General features: G+C 38.2%; 1 protein-coding gene across 2 annotated transcripts; it reads right to left on the minus strand.

Moving 5' to 3' along the window:
* Window positions 1-1,292: 1,292 nt before the first annotated feature.
* On the minus strand, window positions 1,293-18,907 carry si:dkey-193c22.1 (alpha/beta hydrolase). Of its 2 annotated transcripts, none has more exons than XM_036144004.1 (9): window positions 18,600-18,907; window positions 5,321-5,347; window positions 5,096-5,230; window positions 4,841-4,961; window positions 4,511-4,723; window positions 3,536-3,619; window positions 2,160-2,301; window positions 1,757-1,919; window positions 1,293-1,643 (listed from the first exon to the last, which is right to left on the minus strand). In XM_036144004.1, coding segments are annotated over exons 2-9 (1,095 nt in total). In that variant the 5' UTR covers window positions 5,323-5,347; window positions 18,600-18,907; the 3' UTR covers window positions 1,293-1,408. The 2 variants fall into 2 exon arrangements, with proteins under 2 accessions (XP_035999897.1, XP_035999896.1); XM_036144003.1 differs by lacking the exon at window positions 18,600-18,907 and adding an exon at window positions 7,776-8,033.
* Between the last annotated feature and the right edge of the window lie 242 nt (window positions 18,908-19,149).

The raw sequence follows: 19,149 nt of genomic DNA on the forward strand, positions 1-19,149 counted from the left end.
TTTACTTTAACTTGAGTAAAATTTTATATTTTTTCTGAATACAGGACATACTTGTTATAACTAGCGATGCACCAGGGACACATTTTGTGTTAAAGTAAAACTTTTTTCCCCTGTTATTTTCTATCTCCTGTTCGTTGTACCATTTGGAGGTAAACAGTATTTTAAAAAGTAATTTGCACTGTTCTAACAAATACACAGGATTTGTTTCATAAGTTTGATGTTGAAAAACCTAGATTTGGGAAAGTTTTTTTTTCCCCTCTTCCTGAATGTTATTTTTAATGTTTTCTTATTTTACTTTTTAAAATACCAGAATCTCTATATATTTTGTCTGTCTTATTGTCTAATTCTAAATTATTAAATCAGATTTTATGATCAATTTCTCAGTACTTCAAAAGTATTTTTACCTAATACCTTTTACTCTTACTTGAGTTATTTCTCGGATGGCAAATTTTTGCTTTTACTTGAGCAAAATTATGTAAAATTATGTATTACTCTTATGTGAGTACAATGTTTGGGCTACTCTCCCTACCTATGTTTAGATATTACATTGTTTCATAACATTTTGATCATTGTGGTTTGCTGCTAATTTAACCGATAATTCACTGTCTAAGAAAAAAAATTATATTATGTAAGACCAATAAAACAGGGATAATTACTACTTCTGTAGTAAATATTCTACTACTTGGGTGTATGGAGGTATATGGACCTGGGTCGTGTATGGACTCTTGGTCTAGGCTCCTTATTCAATTCAATTCAATTAAATTCAATTCAGTTTATTTAAATTGCACCAATTCACAACGGATGTAATCTCGAGCCACTTTAAAAAATTGAGGCAATCAAGTCATACAGACAGATTGGTTGAAATGTTTTTTTTATACAAGGAAACCCAGCAGATTGCATCGAGTCATTGACTTGTAGCATCAACTCCTCTTGAAAGCGTTTTGCCATAGTGAACAGTCACTTGCATTGTTGATGGCTTTCCAGCAATACATTATTTTTACCATTTCTTTTTTGAAAGGAATCTAAATTCCTGAGGCTGCAAGGCCTCCTTGCCATTAACCTATTCTGTAGCTCAAGAGTCAAGTCATTACTCTGGTTGGACATCCAAAATATTAATATTACATCCAGTCAGAAGAAAAATATTGGCCAAATAAAAATTTGACTTTAAACCGACATATGCCTGGGTTATGAACAATTTTAAACCTAACTGTACATAGACTTATGGGGATACAGTACAAATAAAATAAACAATCTTTAAAAAAGAATCAAATAACATCAACATTTTAAAAATGTAATTTTCTTACCATTAATATTTATTTGCATAAATAATCACTGAGACCAATTTTACTATACAAAATAAAACATATTGTACAAAATGCATAATATCATCCATGATATGTGTGAGCATTTATCTAAAAAACAAGAGTTTCCTGAATTCCAGTTTGATACATTCGGAGATGGGATGGTAGAAGCGTCTGCTTGACAGCATGAGGTCAATGACTATGTCAGTGTGGCTGACGGTAGGAAGCAGGTGGAGCGACACCTTCGCGGAGAGCGAAGAGAGGAGCATGTAGAACTTTGTGGAAGACTCAACCGGAACGACAATGTCACTTTCACTGTGGAGCAAAACAAACCGGGGCGCTCTGCAGGTAACGGGGGAAAAAGAAAAATTGTCGGCAAAGCTGTTATTGCTGCGGGAGTCATAGAAATTACACAGGAAACAGATTTCAGGATACTTCTTGAGTTTGCCTCTCACCTACTCAGCTTGTCACCATTAAGGCTTTTTACTACGTGCGCTGGTGAGTAACGTGGAAAGTTTTCCTCCCCATTCATGGCTCTTGACATACAAGACATATATTCAATTCCTCGCATCTTCTCATGCTCATAATGGTCCATGATGCTGTAGACGCCACTCAGCCCTGTTCAGGGAGCACAAACCAGAACCAATTACACATAAAAGAAGGAAAACAATAAAGGTTAAGAGGCTAAACTACTGAAATACACAGATAATTAATTAATAATGATGTCAATCGCAGAAATGCACAATTAGCTTTTGATAGATAGTTTAATAAAAATAATTAAACAGATGTTTTGTTTTTCAACTTGGGCTACTTTTTAAGTACTTATTGTGTTTTAAAAAGATGTACAGATACACATACCAATAACTCCCCTTAACGACCGTATAATCTCCTGCTGTTGCTTTGACTCGATCAGCAGCTCCTCCCGTGTGTCAAGAAGAAACAGGGTGGCCATTGCCCCCAAATGAGCACCCGCTGAATGGCCAACTAAAACAATGTTGTCCTGTTAAGACAAGGAAGAAGGTTTATTAAAGCATATTTCCCATCATCCTCAAATCTAACACAATAATACTGTATATGATTAAACTAATAGTAACATGTAAGGACTCTCACACAATAGCTCAGTATTATAAGTTGTGGATAAACCACATATCCCACTATTTACCATCTACTTTAGGGGAAATAATAAATGAACAGTTTAAATACGTATGCATTCAGAAATGTACAAGATGTACATGATGATAATATTGACTTTTTTAATTCATTGATTAACCCCTTATTTGCATGGAATTATCACACAACTAAAACAAAGTTTAAAAACAAGAATCGGGTGCAGAGAGTTTGAATTTACAGTGGGTTTTTTATCTGATCCAGATAAGAGTTAAAAATATAAACATGATATAAAGTGAGTCCTCAGGCAAATTAAGTTTAGACAAAACTTCAAACTGGAAGACCCCGCCCCCTGCATCCACTGATTGCCTCATCAAGCGTCCGTGCCTGCGTCAAGTCCTCATCCTACCTTCTCACAAGACATTGCTTACAAGGCTCTCCACCCATGGATTCTCCTAATCATCAGCTGAGCTTCGGCCCTCGTTCACCCCCCCATCTCCTCCTTCACGCTCACAAGCTTCCCGACTTCTTCTCCCCTACGGCCTCCACCAACAGTGCCAGTGTCTTCACTAATCCTAATCCTAAAATGAGTATCCAAACTCAAAGACAACTGCAGCTTTCACATCTTCTGCCGGGCTCCGAGCGCCAAATAACTTGTCATTAAATCTGTCTAATTGCGGCTCTCGGCTGTGTGAGTCTCTCCAGGTTGAATTGGCAGTGCGATCAGTGGTGGCTTGATGTTTGTGGCCCTACGTACTATGATATTAAAAGCAATAAAAACTACTTTGCGTTATAGCCATCCTAACATTTTCGACGTAAGAGGATCTAAATTTCTTATTAAAAATCCATCATCCTAGATATCCAGACAGCTATGAATGGCTCCTGGGACGCACTTTGGACACCCCTTCTCTTTGGATTAGATCAAATAAACAGTAAATTCTAACTTGTGCGCCAAATTCCTGTTTTTGAAATTATTGCTACTCTCTGGAATAAGCGAAATAAAGAAGAGTCCAAATTGAAAAAAATAGATCTCATTTATAGCCAGCAAAGCAGTGATCTCAGCTGTATTCAGTAAACAGTTAGGGGTAAGGACTATGAGGTCAGATCGACTGTTCTTCAAAACTTACTTTGTCAAAGCTGAACTTCTGTCCATTCTCTTGAGCCCAAACCAAACAGTCGGCGACATCTTGAATCATCATGAGAACGTTCCCCTGAAAATGAGATAGCAACAACAGTTCATTATACCTTTTTATTATCTTGGTAGACAAAAAAAAAGAAAAAAATATTTGTGAACTGAATTAAAAAGGTAAAAAAATAACTTTAGGAAAGTTACAGATGCAGAAAAAAGTGGTTTTAGCATCTCCAAAAAGAAGGAAGAAACATTTTGTGGTACACAAACACACAACATGTGCCGGTGACACAGATTAACTGTTGTTATTAAAAAACAAAATCCTGAAGAGAAATCCAGAAATAAGAGCTAGATGACTCTGAAACAAAGATACTGCTTCTCAGCAATATATCCAGGATGGCAACATCTGGAGTATTAGGGTCACTTGGAGAAAGGAGGTTTCTGTTGTTGTTGCATACCCGTTTTAAGAATAAAGGTGAAATAATGAGAAACAAAATGGAAAAAATACACAAAGTTGAAATGTAATTTAATAAAGAAATGATTTCTTTTTAAGCATAATCTCGGGATGAACGTCTAATGTGGGATGGATATCGAACAGGTTTTGCACAAAAAAGTTGTTTGAGCATTCTATTTCTTCAACATAATATTTTACACTTTATTCAACATTTTGATTGCAATCAGAATTTTGACTTTTTCTCCCTATATTTTGGCTTTTTCCTCAGTATTTCAACTAATTTCTCAATATTCCAAAAAGAAAGGGGAAAAAATGCACCAAAACAAACCAGTCATTTTTTTTTTCTTGCCTTAAAGCGACCATACTATTCCTTTGTCGCTCCTGAAAAGCTCTCTGGACAATTCTTTCATTACTGCTGCATCTCCAAACAGCTACTGTTGCTACTGTGAAGTTACTAATGGAACGGTTCATATCCATTTATCACATCAAAAAGTCATCAGAAAACGTTGCCTTTCTCACCTTTGGATAATTTGAGTAATTTGGACAAACGACAGCTGCATTCAGTTCTTCCACCATCTGTCTTGCTAGTAAACAGTAAATGGATCTGTCTCCAGTGCTCCATGCACCACCATAGATAAACACCACCAGAGGTGGAAGCTCATCTCTAAATCTTTTCATCTTAGGAGGATAGTACAGGTCCAGCTTGTTGCCTCGGCGGCCATATACAATGTCCTTCCAAACAAAAGCAGGAGAACCGGGTGAGAAAACATACCTTATTGCCAAAGATTAAACAAATAAACAAAAAAACAAAAACACAATTTACTCTTTTGGAGAACTTAATGCTCATACCTTTTTGAAATGCTTACTGTTCTCTTCATTTTTGTACCATGACTTAATCTGAAAGTACAGTCTCAAGTACTTAAAGTATTTAAGAAGGTCCAGCATGGTAAAGGTCAAACGGTATATCCGCCTAATTAAATGGCAACACACAAGGAAACTGGCAATTAAAACTTTTCTAAATAACAAAAAAAAAAAAAAAAAAAGTAAAATTCAAAAAAATGATCTTGGCAGTCAAGTTTTAATGAAAAAGATTACGCAAATTACCTTGGATTTAGAGCTTCTATGTACTTTTTGTACCCAGGCTTGTCTGGCCAGCCATGGAGCCACTGGCTCACAAAACAGACCAAGTATAGGAGGCCTACAATCAGGAAGCCCACGATGACAGGCAAACACCAACACCTTTAAAACAAAAGTATGTATGCACTTAGTTTTACTTTTTTATTTAAAACATTTATTACTGATGCTGGATATTAATTCCAAAAGACTTACATGTTGTGGATTGGTCAACTCCTTAATCTACAAACATCAAAAGATAAAGAACATTAAATTTAGGAGGAGAGAGCTGATTTTACTACAGCTGAAAGTAAATACAGTAAAGGTTAAGAAACGGCTTTAACTTTTGTTTCAGACTTAGTTTATGTTAATTGTTTTTGTGCTGCAGATCAAAGATAGGCTGTTTCTTTTTTTGTCTTCATCTCCCTCTTTGTTTTCTTTTGCTTTAAAAATTAAAATTAGATTAAAATCTGTCCAGTGGGACGTGCCCAGAAAAACCTCCAAAGGGAGGAGCCTAGGAGGCATCCTGGTCAAATGTCCTAACCACCTCAGCTCCTTTTGATGCGGAGAAGCAGCGACTCTTCTTTGAGCTCCTCCCTGGATAAGGGCGCTCATTTCATCCGCCTGCATCCGGGTTCTCTTTTTCTTGGTAATGATCCATATCTCATGACCGTAGGTGAAGGTCAGAAGATAGACAGAGTGGTAAAACAAAACACTATAGGATGTAATTTATTGTCCCTATAAGAAAATCTATTTTGGATTTAAAAATGCTCCACTTCTAAACAATGAAAGAACAGACCCAGGACGGTGGCTGTTGTGCTCATCACCACAATACTAAGAAAATAAACACAACACCAAACACTGCATACAACCCTTATTGGTCTCTGTTTTAGAGAGAAAAAAAACTATCCTGCACATCATAAATCACACACATGTACAGAACAAATTCTGATTAGAGCCATTTTAAGGTCAGCCAGAAGAGTTTGTAAATGTCGCAGGAGAGAAGGTGGCATTCTCATAGAAAATACGAGATGGATCATACAGTATTCTCTGAGCTTACTGGAAAATAATTTAAAAAATAATAATAAAATCAATGTTCGTACACTAGAAGGCCACTTTATAAGGAACTTCAGTTCAACTCCTTGATAATACAAATGGAAAATCAGCCACTCAAACAGAGATTTGATTAAACACACCCTGAATGCAGCTTTAAGGTTCATTCCTGCAATGCAGTGGTAGAGTATACAGCTTTTAATAAACTCTTTAGAAGTATTATATGGTTCCAGTTACACTGAAACCCGTTAACTCATTGGCTGGCTTAAGGTATGCAGTTTTAAAGTTGGTATACACATTCAAAATATCGAAAAGACCGAACAGGTGTGCTTTTTTTTTTAATGTGGTGGGCCGGTCTGGTCCAAAAAACGCCAGAGCCGATTTTTTTTTGTCCCAGTCCGCCCCTGGCTTCAGGTTAAATGAGGCTATTGAAGAATGATAAGAGCTTTCACTTAAGACTGCACCGGTGTGCGCTCTAGTGGTAGTTTATGTTTTCACACACCAAGGCAAACAATAACTGGCCAAAACGTCCCTTTAGTTTTATAAATAAAATAAATTGGCTTTACTTAAATAGCATATTTAAAACAACCAGTGTTGACCACAGTGCTGTAGACCAAAACATTAACATTAAAACCAACTGAAAATATGCAAGAATAAATATATTTAAAAACATGCAATAAAAAACAAGTAAAACTAAAATCAAAGAACAGAGAGTCAATACAGAGACACACAGACAGTGGCTGTTTTTCCTGGTACCAGTTAAACTGAACAGCAGAAGTTAGCGAGTCATAATAGTTTTATCTGCAAGTGAATAATGCGATAACTGTCTTCATGTCATTAACGCATGGCATGGATTTGATCTCAGAGACAATTTTGAGTTCAAGGGAACAGCTTCTGATTCAGGAGGCTATGTGGATACAAAACTTAACAGATGATAGGACGTGACATATGAGGGGTTATCTGGACTCAAGGGCAAGTAAATCTGTGTATCGTTTGCATAACAGTGCAATTAAATGTTAGATTAATTAACTATACAAGGGAAGCGTTATCAGTGTGAATGAACATGGCCTCAAGGTCAATCCTTGAGGAACTTCTCAACAGGAGCCTTGAGGAAGAGATGTATACGATTTGGATTTATCAGAGAAGCGAACCACTTGTGGACAGCACCCTGAATCCCAACCAGATTATTCAGGCTACGTTAGAGGACAACAGAGTCAATAATATATGATGTACTATTAGGACTCAAGGGCGTCTTCATTTGTGTATCATTTGCATAACACTGTAACGAAGGCAAAAAAAAGTGTGACTATAAAATGGTCCCAAGACTGACCCCTGTGGAACTCCGCAATAGGAGTTGTTGCGGAAGAGACATTTCGGATTTCAACAGAGAAGGAGCCACTCTTCACACCCACTAAAAGACAACACCCTGAACTTCACAGTTACTAAAGGTTGCACATGGCTCTGACAAAATAACAATAACAACATTTACAACTGTGTATGGACGGGTGCAGCAAGGTTTTTTTTCCCCCGGCTTGTGGAAAGGCAAAGCAGCAGGTCTGTAAAAGCAACACTATCCCATGAGCTGCTTTTCATAAAGCAGGTCTCTGTGTGGGCTCACCTGATCAGATCAGCTGGATCTCCAGCTGAATGCCTGCAAGCTTCAGTTGGCTCATTCACGTCTGAGGAGCAATGCAAAGTAATACTTCGGAGGGGTGACTAAATAGTAACTCAATGCTGCCAGAGACGCTTTAGTCTATTGCACTAGAATAGACGTGCCTTCTTAAATAGCTGTCAGAGGACGCGTCAGGAGAACAAAGTCCAAAGCCGCCGCTGGGGCTTCCTCATTGGTCTGCCATCTTCAACGTCCGGTCTGTGAGTGGGTGACGTTACATTTTTTTTACGTCTACTTCTCGTTGTACGTAGACGCATCATTACGTGCAGGAGCGCATGCTGCGGCGCCGCCATTTTGGATGGGTCTCTCCTAATCAAGGCTGGCAGGGGAGCCAACAGGAGAAAACGCAGAGGGAGCAACTTTGCCCGTATTTTCTGCAGTTTACGGTTACAATTACCCACAATAACTACTGACAGTAGATCACACGGTGCATTTTAGGCTGAGCTTGGCTCTGAAGATGAGTTTTTACTTGGTGAGAGAACATTGCAGAAACTCAACAGATGGACCATACTTTTATGTTTATTAATCTGTTATCGCTGTATTTCACAAATTAAGGCTGAACCACGTTGCCAAATTAAGTACCCTGGAGTCACGGAGTCCAAACACATGCAAGAAGCTGTGCAAAACAGTTGTTCTTCAAGGGTCTCAAGCTCCATTCCTAGTTGCAGGTAGGATTGTGTAAGACACCAAAGAAAACTTTTTCAGACATTTAAAAAAAAAAAAAACTGTGCATGCACAGCACGCAAAAAATATCAAAAAATTATTCTTGGTATGTAGCGATCGCTCAGGATTGTACATGTGTGAGAGAAACAATCCAACTTGTTTCTTTATTAAAATATGAAATCTATTAATTTATACATTTATTAATTATAATACCACATTTCTCTTTGTTTAAGAGCATAAAACAAAGTATTTCAGTGTGCAATCACGTATTTATACATCAATTTGCCATATATCTGTCTGTTAAAGACCACACATTTATGAAATATGTTGTTTAAGCAACGTGTATCAGCATTAAACATAGTTTTTCATGTGTGACAGTGTTCTGTATCATAACCACATCTCTGTCTTTTCTAACAAACCAAACCGTGTGAAAATTGGGTAAAAATTCAAGGAGTTATGATTTCTTTTACTTGGGCAAACAGCTTCCACAGTACAAATAAATGCACCGAGGGCGCGTGAGAGACCCATCCAAGATGGCGGCAGCGCGGAAACGTCAGATCCAATAGGCAGCGCCAGTCCATGGGGTGTCTACCGGTATAATGTCTGCCTCTCTCTGTGTCAGGATTTCACAAACGCTTCAGATCTCCAAGAGTGATTTCACGCCTCAGTTCAGTGATCTGGAAACACTCGGGTATCACTATGAATTAAATGTTGATCGGGTGGCTGCGGAAGAAATAGCGGATTTCTATGTTGTGCTTTGTTAGATCTCTGCACTGGCATGCTGGAAATCATAATGTCAGAATTTAGGATAAATAAGTGAACGAGCTGACTTTTTTGAAGTACAAATAATCAAATAAATTAGTATTCATACATCATTATTTAACAATTTCATTATAAAAGATTTAATATTTATTTGAAGAATGAGATCTGTCCAACAATAGTAACCTGCTTTGGCTTTGGACTAAAAAGGGAAGCCCTATGTCTCTGTCAGGACACTGAGACATACTGATAATCCGTATGTGAGAACCCGAAGAGCAGAGGGGGGATTTATACAAGCTGCTATGATAAAGAGGAAGTTTACATGTATTTACACTACAGACCATAACCCACAGAAGTCTCAGTAGAAAATATGAAATAAAATCTTCAAGGGGACAGAGGTATATGCCATCTATTACTATAACATCAAAACTCATTTCTGAATAAAAAACCTTTCTTCTTGTGTCAGTTCAGTTCTTCACTGACTTTTCATCCTGACAAACTGACCATGTATGATGTTGTTCAGTACATATGATTCGTTCATGCAGTATTTGCATTGTGTTCCACAATGAAGATGGGAATGTGGATTGCTGCCCCACTTGACAACCGTTAACCCCAGTGAAACATCCATATAAGGGCATGCTCCATTGTGTTACCTGAACTTTTAGGCTGATGAAAACCCAAGTGAGACCAAAATGTGTCAGTTATTAAAGTTATGAATCCCTTTCTGAAGTTCATCATCGTAATTTAAAGTCATTACGACCCTGCGCCTTCATCTCTTAGTTTAAATAGTGACATCTTTTTATTTGGCATTTGAACTCCAAAATGATTAGTGTTTAAGCATGCCTTTTAATAAAGACATAATTCAGCTGTATTTAATTTTATTCTGTTTTGTGTTTGACCTCTTTTGCTGCAGTGCATGTTTCCATAAATGGGCAGCTCTGGCTCAGGTGGTGATGTATGTTTAATTGTTACCTTGAGGGCCCTCCCAGTTTATGGTTCAGTCCACACCCTCAGCACTAAACACTGAGCCAGATAGACAGTTTGCTGGAACTGGAGTGTGAATGAGAAACACTGCTCAGGGCTGGGAAAGAGGAACGTACTGCTTCCTCTTTTCTTTATCATTATCCCACCCCTCCAAGGCAGGATAATTTAAGATTATCTGATTGAGACTAAGTGATACCAACCATTGTATACATACATATACATATATATATATATATATATATATATATATATATATATATATATATATATATATATATATATATATATATATATAGAGAGAGAGAGAGAGAGAGAGAGAGAGAGAGAGAGAGAGAGAGAGAGAGAGAGAGAGAGAGAGAGATAGATAGATAGATAGATAGATAGATAGATAGATAGATAGATAGATAGATAGATAGATAGATAGATAGATAGATAGATAGATATTTTCTGATCTCCTACCAGGGTACACCTAAAGATCCAAGGGTGAGATCTATGAAAATGTCACTGTGGTGGACTCCACAACGCAGATGGAACAAGACATTTACAGGCAGAGAGATGAGGAACATATTTAACTTTATAGAAGATTCAGCAAAAACAACCTCCTGACCAAAGAATTTAAATGATGATGGCTTATGCATAAAGATATATTTAAAGAGGTGATTCATTCTTTTCTTTTTTTCACCTTGGACTTGTCTTTCTTCACTGATTTTCTTGTGGGTAAATGTAGATATATACACCAATATCTCCTCCTCTAGATGATACAGTTTCCTGTTGTTTCTTTGAGCCAAATATAACAATGTTAGATAAAAAAGAGGAAAAACAATGTTTTGTTCAGCAACAACTTATAGCTGTTAAATAACAGAAAACCTTGTTTCCTTAAAGTTAGGCGCCAGCTGCTTCCACGTTGTACTGAGCATCTGTTAGTTCTAGAAGAAAATTTGTCCAAATTTGTTAATTTGTCCTCCTTAATGGTGACACTCAATATTTTAGATTAGGAAGCAGAGCTGTAGCACACCTCTCCGCTGATTCCTTACTTAGTTCCTACTCCTACAACCCCCTTTCACTCTCAGACCAGTCATGGTCCAGTCCCATTGTGAGCCTAATTCTGCTGGAGGGTTCCTACTGGCATTGGCAGGCACGTGCACAGACATTTTTGGAGGCAGGTGTTTCAGCCAAAACAGGGTGACTAACGCCAAATTTATTCATGAAAAAATAAAATAAAAACACAGTAAGATACATTTAACCGACATTTGTCTTTGTTAACACAATCAATGCACGTCCAATGAAATAGGGTAACTCAAATTATGAAATTCAATAAAAAATGTGAACACTTACACCAAAATGACTGAGAAAGAACAGGGTCTGTAATGTCTATCCGTCCGTCTGTCAGAAATCCTCTGCATGTCTCTCTCTGTCCTCATCAACCCTAACAAATCTCAATAAGCACCTGGAAAACCCTTCAAACTCACAGATTGCATTAGTACAAAACGTGAAGGTTATGAATTACTCATGGATAAGCTTTTTCAGCATGTGTCCCCTCGTTGCCAACCTTTTTACATATTAAGTTGTTAAATCTGATTGCAGTGCATTATACACTGCTAAAAAAAACTATTAAGGAACACATTCCAATCAGAGAGTAATATGAAGTCATTTAGATCATCAGCCCTCATCTGTCACAGACAGAAACTAAGATCTGAAGAATGAATATGCTTTTCCAGTTGGATTTTTTTGGTGGTTCTTGATTTTTGATGCACTACATTCAGAATAAGGAGGCCTCTTCTCTCTTATCTACAAACCTGAAAAGACAAACAATATGAAATGCAAGAAAGAAGAATATAAGTGATTTGACATTAGAGACATTGAGTGTGAAGCAGGTCCTTTCAAAGAGGAGAGTTTACTTACTTAAAAGCTAAATTTAATTGTAGCGTATGATGTTCTCTGCTTTGATAATCAAAGTAACAACCCCAATAGAGCTAATGAGCAAATTGCAAAACATCTGAATCTAAACTGACAAGAATTAGGAAGAACTTGTATAACTAATCCTACTAACAGTATTTCAAGACACACTTGTCTCTGATGCTTAAATCTGTGGTGTGTGTGTGTGTGTGTGTGTGGGGGGGGGGGGGGGGCATATAAATCAATATGTCAATCTGTATTAAATACTTGATGTAAAACCATTTGATTACTGGCAGCTTTATTTGATTTACTAATCAATTGTTTTTCATAAAAAAGAAAGAACAACTTAAAGCTGGCTTTAAGGTATATGCAGGCGTTTGAATGTGAGACAGATGACAACTACTGTACGAGTACCCCCTCTAGTGGCACTTAACACGATTACACACGAAGACACAGTAAAATACCGGGCCATTAAATCCCAGCAATAAAACACACACACACACGTCATTAAGTCTGTGTTAAACCAATAAAATAATCTCCTCTGTATCATCTCACTGTGAAAAAGCAAAAGTGAATAAATAATAACTCCATGTTCACGGTCGGCAGAAAACTAGAAGACGCACTGTGTCTTCCTTTGAGTTTAGAAAGCTTCGGTAGCATATTTACAGCCAACGAACAATCAAACGACAACTCCGGAGGCAACGGTGGGAAAAATACCACGATTCTACCACAAACAGTGCTTTATGTAGGCCAAGATAACATGGTGACTCATTTAATAACTGTCAGAGGTGGCGTGTATATCCAAAGCAACCTCCAACAGATGTGCACGAAGACTCGCGAGATTTGGTTACCCACTACTAACTTCCCTTTCACTTACAAGGTCGTGGGATAATGTAACCAGTAATCTGCAATTGTTATATATGATTTGTGTCTTAAGTAATTACACGTGAAAGGGAGATTTTTTTAGTACTTTAACTCATAGATTAAGTTATGTAGTAACTTAGTTACGTATTGAAATCAATCAATCAATCAATCAATCAATCAATCAATCAATCAATCAATCAATCAATCAATCAATCAATCAACGAAAATAAAAGCAGCTATTGAGAAGAATATTCTACCTTCTACTCTGTGCTCATATCATACATTTTTTTGTTTGCATGCTAAATGTGTTTGAGGCTTTAAAACAACAAAAGAGACCTCATGTCTCAATGAAATTTATATACAAAAAGCAAGAAAATAAAATCAGAAAGCAAAAGCAAGCAATGGAACAGAAAGTATTATAAATATTTATTTATTTAGCAATATTACATGTTAAGTCTCTTTCAAAATCCAAAGTTTGAATTGAGCCGTATCTGAGAATCATGGATACTTTGGTCTTTGGTTTGACTTTATTTATGTTCTGGCTTGTTTACAAGTCACCAGTATTCATATGTCCAAGTGTATTTTCTTAATTCAACAATTTTCTCGAAATAATGAAAACTGTTTGGTGAAATGTTTTATAGCAATGTCATGGATGAAAAGCTCATTGTAGTGGCTCAGAACTACTTAATAAAAACAAACTTAAAGAAAGCTTTCTCATATTGTGCCTGTGGAAAAATAGCTTTGCAGTGGCTCTTTCATATTTTTAATAATAATAATAATAATAATAATAATAATAATAATAATAATAACCTTTACAGAATGTACCCTGCCTCTCACCCAATAACCTCTGGAAATAGGCACTTAGCTGCCCCAGTGACCTTAAGATAAGCGGGTATAAATAATGGATGGATAGATGGATAGTAATAATCACATTCAGAAATAATTATATTAATGGTAATAGAATAACTTTTATGTAAATCAGCAGCACATACAGCTTATGTACAGCAGAGGGAGGAAGACCTCTTTCACCTGTAGCCTAATGTAGTTCCCGTAACACATGCATGTCTTTTGAGCTCCGATTCAGTCAGATAATTTCTGGCATTTATAGAATATTGAAGTGAACTATAATTAGAAACCAAAAGATACAAAGTTGAATGATTATTGATTAATTAAAACTGAAACTACAACGTCACAAAGTCGAACCCTGTGCTAACATGCATCAATAGAAATTGCACACAAATGTGATGCACTAAGCTATTGGGAATGTTAATAACAGTCATGTTCAAAATAATGACAGCAGGAATTTTAAAAGCGATTAATAACAGGTCTTAGGGCTTCATAAATCAGCATACACCAACGAAGGAAGTACATTTAAGGGTTTAAGATGTACAGTTTCCAAGAGTCTTCACTCAAGTAAAGCTGTACAAATACCCACAGAAATACTTAGGATTATTACACCTCTTAGCTTCACCAAAGCCACCCGATCATATCCAAACCTTTGTAAATACGTGAGAAGGACAGAGGTTTCTCTGGATTCAGCACTGCACATTCATGGAAAGCAGAGAAGCAAACAAGTGCTGACCACGCCGAGCGTTTAATGTTGTGTTTGGCCACAAGGAGTGGAGCGTCCAGTGACGAGTGGGTGTGAGGTTGTTCCTCCATCTGCCACGATGTGGGGAGTCCCAGGTGGGTTTTTCTTCTTTTTTTTATAAAACCACAGTGGAAACGGACCAATTCTGTGAAAGGCTGCCATTCAGCAGCTAATAAGAGCAGAGTCAGCCCCAACTGGAACAATTATGGTGGTAAAAATTCACAGCTTTTTCCTGCTTCCTGTTGAACATTTTAATCTTTCCAGGCAGTAAAGCTATACATGGCTGCATTAAGATAACGCAGTTAAACATGCACCTGCATGTATTCGGCATTCATGAAGTGTGTGTAAAACATGTAGTTCGTCAAGTTTATTTTTTTTTTTTTTTACATTTCCTTGTCAGCAGCAAAACAGTTTGTGCATGAAATAGGAAAAGCCTGCAGATGCCAACGTACATTTAGGCATTAGTTGCAAATAAGAGCTGAAACCCACTGACAGATGTCACAGCATGTTTTGTTTTTTTATAAACTGCAGTTTAGTGATTTTTTCAGCTCTGCAGAAAACAAAAGCGAACCATCGCTCAGTACGATCCTCAGCTGGAAAACCTGACCTTAGGCCATCGTGGCAGCAAGGTGAGAAATCAGTAGGGACAGCCTTTCTTTCTGCATTTTCTGGGATCATAAAGAGAAATGACCAAAAAACTGAATTCATTAAAAAAAATTTTTTATCTTTCAGCTGCAAGTCTCACAGCTCCATCACATATTTTACTGATTTTCTTCAAAGTGTGATTCTTTAATTGCTTTTCTTCCCTGAAAATCTGGCTCTTTTTAAAAGCCAAACTAAAATATCAACTTGCTTTGTAAAAACATAAAGCAACATGTTAAGCTGTGGTGGGCACAAATAACCATAAAGTTAGCTTCACAAACTCATATTCAGCAAATAAAAAATCTTAGCTTCACTATAAATAAATTTGAGCAAGCTAACGCTAACTGCAAACCAAAGGCTGTCACTTAGTCTCTGTCACACATTTTCAGACCAAAGATGCTGCACTCACACACATAACACATGGCGAACATGGGCCGCGCTGCATTTTTGAGGGGATAGCTGTTTTAGTTCAGGATAAATGACTTTTACACTTTCACTTTTACACAGCGGTGGAAGCTTATGAGAAGAGTGTTGTATCCCTCTGTGACCAGACAGCTGCATTTGGGGGGGGGGGAAATGTTGTGTGTGTGTTGGCAGAGTGTTACCAGTTCTTGTGAGAGAGACATGCAGTTTGCACTATTAACTCTACCTTGTAAACAGTATAAACAAACAAGCTTAAAGTTGCAATAAGTGGATGTGGCAACACTGCTGGAAGCCTGGACCACAGTGTAAGCGTTCCCGGTGGTCCCTTTTCCCCCTCTCTCATCAGGTCACATTCTAGAATTGCCTCGCTCAGGGTTGCAGCATGTTGGAGTAGCTCTGTACTTTTGATTGAGATTTTCTCTTTTTCAAACTTTCATTCCTTCCTATCTAGAGGAAAATTCGCTTTTTTTTGGACAACCTTTGCTTCTTGTCCTGGATACTTTGTAGTTGGACGGATTTCTGTCAATATTATTCATGCTTTTGCTATTTTGTTATGATGTGTAACCATAGCAACAGTGTGGTTTACCACATGGAACAGCTGATTGACACAGGAAAAGGTGAAATAATGCCTGAAGCGAGAAATCTCAGGGGATTTGAAAGTGAGGAGCCGTGGATACAGAGCAGGAGCAAAGATGAGAGAGAGAGAAAGAGGAAGTTCAAACCATCTCTTCCATCCATCATAATGGGCAATGTGAGATTGTCAGCTAACAAGATGGATGAACTTCAAGCCCTGACAAGGACTCAGAAGAAGTATATGGAATGCATTGTAGTGTGTATTACTGAAACATGACTGCAGGATTATATCCCTGACTCAAGCATCTCTCTGCCTGGCTTCCTGACCATACGAGCAGACGGGAAATGGAAAGGAGGTGGATTAGCAATGCTTGTGATAGGCAATTGGTGTCATTTGGGACATGTTGCTGCGAAGTGTTGTCTCTGCAGTCCAGACATTGAACTCTTGGCAGTAAGTTTCCGTCCGTATTATTTACAAGGAGAGTTCAACAGTGTTATTTTGGCAGCTGTTTACATTCCACCCTCAGCTCTTGCCAATAATGTATGAGGTCATCAGTTCCGTCATTGTCAGGATACAGACACAACATCCCTCTGCAATTATTTGCTATGAAAAATATATTGTATTAGAAAGTTGTTTATTAAACTGGAGTGAGCTGTAACGTATTTATGCTGTCAATGCGCCCTCTGGTGGACCCATCACAGACAAGAGAAGCCTTTGTTGTTATGGCAGCCACATCAATTATTTCTCGCAAAAATAACTGTAGGTGACGAAAGACTGCAAACAAATCCATTCTTCGATCAACACTGTTGGAGTGCACAGTTAAGTTCAGAGCAAATAAAATATTCAAATAAATAAAAATTTTCGCTCTATGTGACATAATCGGTGCACATGCTCAGAGCAGTCAAAACGTCCATTGAAATGCAATTTAACAATTTTTGTCTGTATTTTTGTTATTCCCTTTAAATCATGCAATATTCACACAATTACAATGAAATACAACAAGAAACGCCCCCTCCAAAATAAGACAAAATAAGAAAATGGCAAGAAAAACAAAAAATTGCCTTCCGCAGCTATTCTGTTCGCACATGCGCAAAAGAGCCGACGGTACAGATTGTGCTTCCGGTAGAGATTGGGTAGTGACAGATCCTTCAAATGTGGCCCACAAATTCAGCCTTGTTTTCCCCAGATTTGAAGTACGGGTCCGGCGTATCCTTTGTGGCTAATTTTATCCCATGATTTATTGCGGTTTGAGGAGGATTGTTTAACTGGAAACAGCAATGGTGGAGAGGAGTGAAAAGCCGGGAGTAAAGTTGGATATATTATGCTTTCTGTGACATAAAATTAACTTTTAAAAAGTTTTTAGGCGAGAAGTTAGGTGTGGAAACCTGAAATATCTGTGCGGTGTATTGACATATCACTTAATTTTAAAAGTGCTTGGACGTGTTTGGACATCCCCACTCCCGCACAGATGGCTTGCCTCGCTGGCTCGCAGCTGATCGGTCGGGCAGTTGAGGCTCGCCATGCAGAGACAGAGCACCTGTCTCCCGGGAAGTTCCTTTCAAACCCCTGCTGACTTTCAGCCGACCAGGCAGCCTAGACTCAAATCCAATTTCTTCCAGTCTTTGTTTTTTTCACTGTCAACGTAGGACCTGGCATCCTACGAAGGATGCAGCCCCTGAATTTGGACACACCCGTAATCTGGTGATTTTAATAATGTCTCGCTCTCTTCACCACGGTCAATGTTTCTCCAGTTTGTCAGCGGCATTGGGTTTGTTTTATGCTAATGTCAAGGATTCATATATCTCCAAACCAAGACCTCCTCTGTGGAAATCTGGTCGCAATCTCATTTGTCTCTGCTCTCAATATAAACCTCTTGTTAAGAAACTACCTATTAGGAAGATGACTGTTAGAATGCGGACTGGATGAATGTTGATTAATTAATTTGATTAATTAATTAAATGAGAACTGATTTTTTTTTCGGCAGTGCTGTGTATCTATGCAATTTTGACAGAATATTTCCTTGATTGATCAAGCACAGAGAGGTCTGTTTACTTCCCTTCTGTTTACTTCCTCGATGACCCAGTCCCCCTGAGTTCCAAATCCCCCTCAGTGATGCTCGGCCCTGAGCCAAGATCTAAGCGTGCTGGTTCCATGTTACTTTTCCCCCACTTTCCCCTCTATCTGCTGCACAGCACAAGCCTGCACTCACAGAGGAATTCTGCTCTCGAGACCTCTGGACACACAGCCATCTTTTCACTTGGACCATCACCCCCTCCCCAAAAAAAAGAAACTTAAAAAAAAAAAAACACCAGGCTAGGGAAGAACATCCCTTTGAGATGGAGGGGAACCATGGAAACTGGCACCAGCAACTCACCCTGGGTTCTGAACTTCTCCTGGTCTGGAATCACATGCCGAGTCCCGCCGACGCCAGAAGAGCAGCTAAGACAGAGGTGTTGGCGTTCAGACTGCTGTGGTTTTTTCATGGGGCCTCTGATTGATCGGAGGGGAACAGAGTGGCCATTCTAGTTAAAATGCTGCTGGTGAATGTTAATGAGGCTGTGAAGATCCTCAAGGAGGAATTCTTTAAAAAAAAAAAAGAACGGAAAAATACGAAAAAGTTTGGCAAAAATAGGGTAGTTGATGGGGAGACTGAGCAAACAGAGAAGTGGCTCTGCACGTGCGCGTGTGCGGGTGTTTGTGTGCCTGTGGTCGTAGGTTGAGGGGTTCAGAAACCCATCCTTGAATAAAGTATCTTCTTAATTTAGTCCCAGCTCCGTGTAGAGAGCAAGGAGTCAAGTTTCAGTGCCTCATGTTTCCTTTAGGTGCTAAATGAACTGACAGAAGCTAAGAGCTGCCTTCTAACATGCAGACGCTGGAATATTCAGAATCTGAGTAGACAGAAGTCCTGAAAAAGCTGCGAAGAT

This window comes from Fundulus heteroclitus, chromosome 12 (genome assembly GCF_011125445.2).
Source record: "Fundulus heteroclitus isolate FHET01 chromosome 12, MU-UCD_Fhet_4.1, whole genome shotgun sequence".
Classification (NCBI taxonomy): domain Eukaryota; kingdom Metazoa; phylum Chordata; class Actinopteri; order Cyprinodontiformes; family Fundulidae; genus Fundulus; species Fundulus heteroclitus.

Bases quoted from the DNA above. Each gene is read 5' to 3' on its own strand.
- si:dkey-193c22.1 (XM_036144004.1), bottom strand. The intron at 3,620-4,510 runs GTGAGAAAGGCA...TCTCATTTTCAG, and splicing joins ATTACTCAAATTATCCAAAG to GGGAACGTTCTCATGATGAT. The intron at 1,920-2,159 runs GTATGTGTATCT...CTCCCTGAACAG, and splicing joins GTCGTTAAGGGGAGTTATTG to GGCTGAGTGGCGTCTACAGC.